At 27.5% G+C, this 2,910-nt stretch overlaps 1 protein-coding gene across 1 annotated transcript; it reads left to right on the top strand.

Annotated features, from left to right (window-relative positions):
- On the top strand, positions 1–1,383 carry OCT59_030167 (uncharacterized protein; the record flags this gene model as incomplete). The annotated part of the gene is made up of 6 exons (XM_066146488.1): positions 1–208; positions 280–410; positions 486–656; positions 731–1,093; positions 1,168–1,290; positions 1,375–1,383. 6 exons carry the CDS (start codon positions 1–3, stop codon positions 1,381–1,383), a joined length of 1,005 nt encoding a protein of 334 aa, XP_065995128.1.
- Positions 1,384–2,910: the final 1,527 nt, after the last annotated feature.

Below are 2,910 nucleotides of genomic sequence, written 5' to 3'. Positions count from 1 at the left end.
ATGGAATCAGGAAATAAATTGAGAGAATCCTCTCGTAAGAAAATTGAGGAATTGCTAATCGAAGGGAATCATAAGCGCAATGATAGAGGCCGAAGCAGAAGCAGAAGCAACAGCAGTAAAACCAACATCAACACCAACGAAACCATCAATGATGAAATTTATGTTACTCAGACTAAGAGATGGCTTCCTGTAAATTCAAAAATTGAAGGTATTCGCAAATATTTAAGAAATTAATAAAATTATCTTGTAATTAATTAATATTTATTGTAATTATGGTAGATCGATTAACAAAGATTGAAAATAAAATCGATACTTTAAGTAAAGAAATACAAGAGTTTAAATCCGAGTTAAAAACTTTACTTTCTGATAAAATAAATTTGACATCAAGCGTTAAAGAATCATTCATAGCGGTAAGAATATCTTTTAAATATTTAGTTTTATTATTTATTTACATTCTAATTATTTTGAATTTCGACTAATTTTAGGATGTTGTGAAAAATGTTTCGAAATTATTAATAAAAGTATCGATTTACCCAACAAAAGATAAATGTTGTGGAGCGGTTGAAGGATATTTATCACTGAACCATGTGAGTTTTTTCTCTAATTTTACTGAAGACGATTGGATCTCGTTTTACAACGAGAATATACATAAACAAGTAAGTCCTTATTCGATAGTAACAAAATGTTTAATAAAATAAAATAAAATATTAAGTATTAACTTTCTTCGTAGTTAACAAAACAAATACGGTCCGTAAGAGGAACATTGTCCTCGAAATCAAGGGAGGCTATTTTTTCTATATTCGGATCCCGTTTACCACCTATAAACACAAATGCTGGGCCGTCTGAAATTGCAAAATGGAAAAGAAAACCCGAGGTTAAAAGTTGTTATGAAAGCCTGTTTACAAAGATGAATCCCAAGGACAAAAATTCTTCGATTGTTTTAGTGAGCGTTATTGACAGAGTCCTCCAAAATGACCATTCTAATGCAGAAATCGCATATGTTCTTGCGATCTGCTCAACAATTTTGAACCCAAATCATGACGAAATAATGTTGAAAAAGAATATCATGAAACAAAAAGTTAAAAAATTTTTAGTAAGTTTGTAATTTTGTAGTAGTATTTAATAAAATATCATTTCATGGCTAATCAATCATATTATTCTTTAAAGAAAAAAATCAATAATCAAACGGGCATAAATTATTCTGATTTTGAAGATAATAGCTATGAGGAAGAAGAAAGTGGAAATGAAACTGAAGATGATGAAGATGATGATGTGATGATGTATAATAAGGTGAATTTTATTATATGCATAAGATAATTATATATATGTTTATTTGTTTTAATAAATTTATTATTTTTTTTATTGGTTTGGCAGGACTGGTGAATATATTAATAATATATATAATATTACGAATTAGTAATTGATATGTACAATTTCAAAAAAAAAAATACCCCCACTCCTCTAAATTTTATAAATTAAATTTATTTGATAATCATTTAAAAGAGCATCTCTCTTCAAAAAACAAAAACAAATCAATAAATTTTACGTTTTTGCGATTAATTTATATATATAATTTTATTAATATGAGTTTTTCTCATTTGGCTGATAACTGTTAAACAATAAAAGAATTTTTATACATGAAACACAAAAAATTATTTTGAATTTGATCGCAATTTTGTTAAAATTCATAGTTACAATTGAATGTGTAAAATTGTTCTATTTTTTATTGGTTAGACTGGAGTTCATTGTCTGATCAGTCACACCAACTAATAAATTCGTGATCAAAAAATGCTGATCAAACAACCCTGACTAATATATAATGAGTTGGAATTTTATTTCACTCAGGAGTGTATCATTAGATTTTTTATAATGTGTATGCATGCTTATGTTTTCGAAATTATATAAATTTTTTATCGTACAAAGAAAAACTTTAATTTTTATTGTTTCCATGTAAGATACGACTGACATAATTATTACTACTAAGTATGCGAAAGTTTCTGCAGTTCCTGCGAATTCTACTTTAATGACTTGTACGAAAAATTGCTTGGTTTAGTATAATGAGTAAGTATCGAAATCATGCGGTTCTATCCATAATAATAACAAGGAAAAAACTCATGTTCACGCGTAATTATTTATTTCCATATAAAGTGATATAATTATTGAATATTCGAAGGTTTCTGCGGTTACTGCTTTAACGACTGGTACGCCTGGTTTAGAATAATGAGTAAGTAATCGAAATTATCCTTATGTTCACGTGCGTGTTTTTATTTCCTCAACTGACATAATTATTACTAAGAAAGTTTCTGCGGTTCTACTTTAATGACTGGTACGAAAAAATTACCTGGTTTAGAATAATGAGTAAGTAATCGAAATTATGTGAATTTATCCTTATGTTCACGTGCATTTGTTTTTATTTCCTCAACTGACATAATTATTACTAAGAAAGTTTCTTTGCTTGGTTTAGAATAATGAGTAATTATGCAAATTGTACGAAAAAATTTCCTGGTTTAGAATAATGAGTAATTATGCGATTTATCCTTATGTTCACATGCATTTGTTTTTATTTCCTCGTCTGACATAATTATTACTAAGAAAGTTTCTTTTCCTGGTTTAGAATAATGAGTAATTATGCGAATTTATCCTTATGTTCATGTGTATATGTTTTTATTTCCTCAACTGACATAATTATTACTAAGAGAGTTTCTGCGGTTCTGCTTAATGACTGGTACGAAAATTTGCATGATGTAATTATTGAATATTCGAAAGTTTCTGTTAATGACTGGTACGAAAAATTGCTTGATTTGGGTTTAAAGAGTTTTTTTTTTTCATAAATAATGGTCAATTTTTTTCCTTCAGAAATATTTTTTTTTCTTAAATTGTAAGAAATCCCACTTTTTCAAAAGTATCATT

The sequence above is a fragment of the Rhizophagus irregularis genome, chromosome 9, assembly GCF_026210795.1.
Source record: "Rhizophagus irregularis chromosome 9, complete sequence".
In the NCBI taxonomy this organism is placed as follows: domain Eukaryota; kingdom Fungi; phylum Glomeromycota; class Glomeromycetes; order Glomerales; family Glomeraceae; genus Rhizophagus; species Rhizophagus irregularis.
This window is presented reverse-complemented; position numbering and strand designations above follow the sequence as displayed.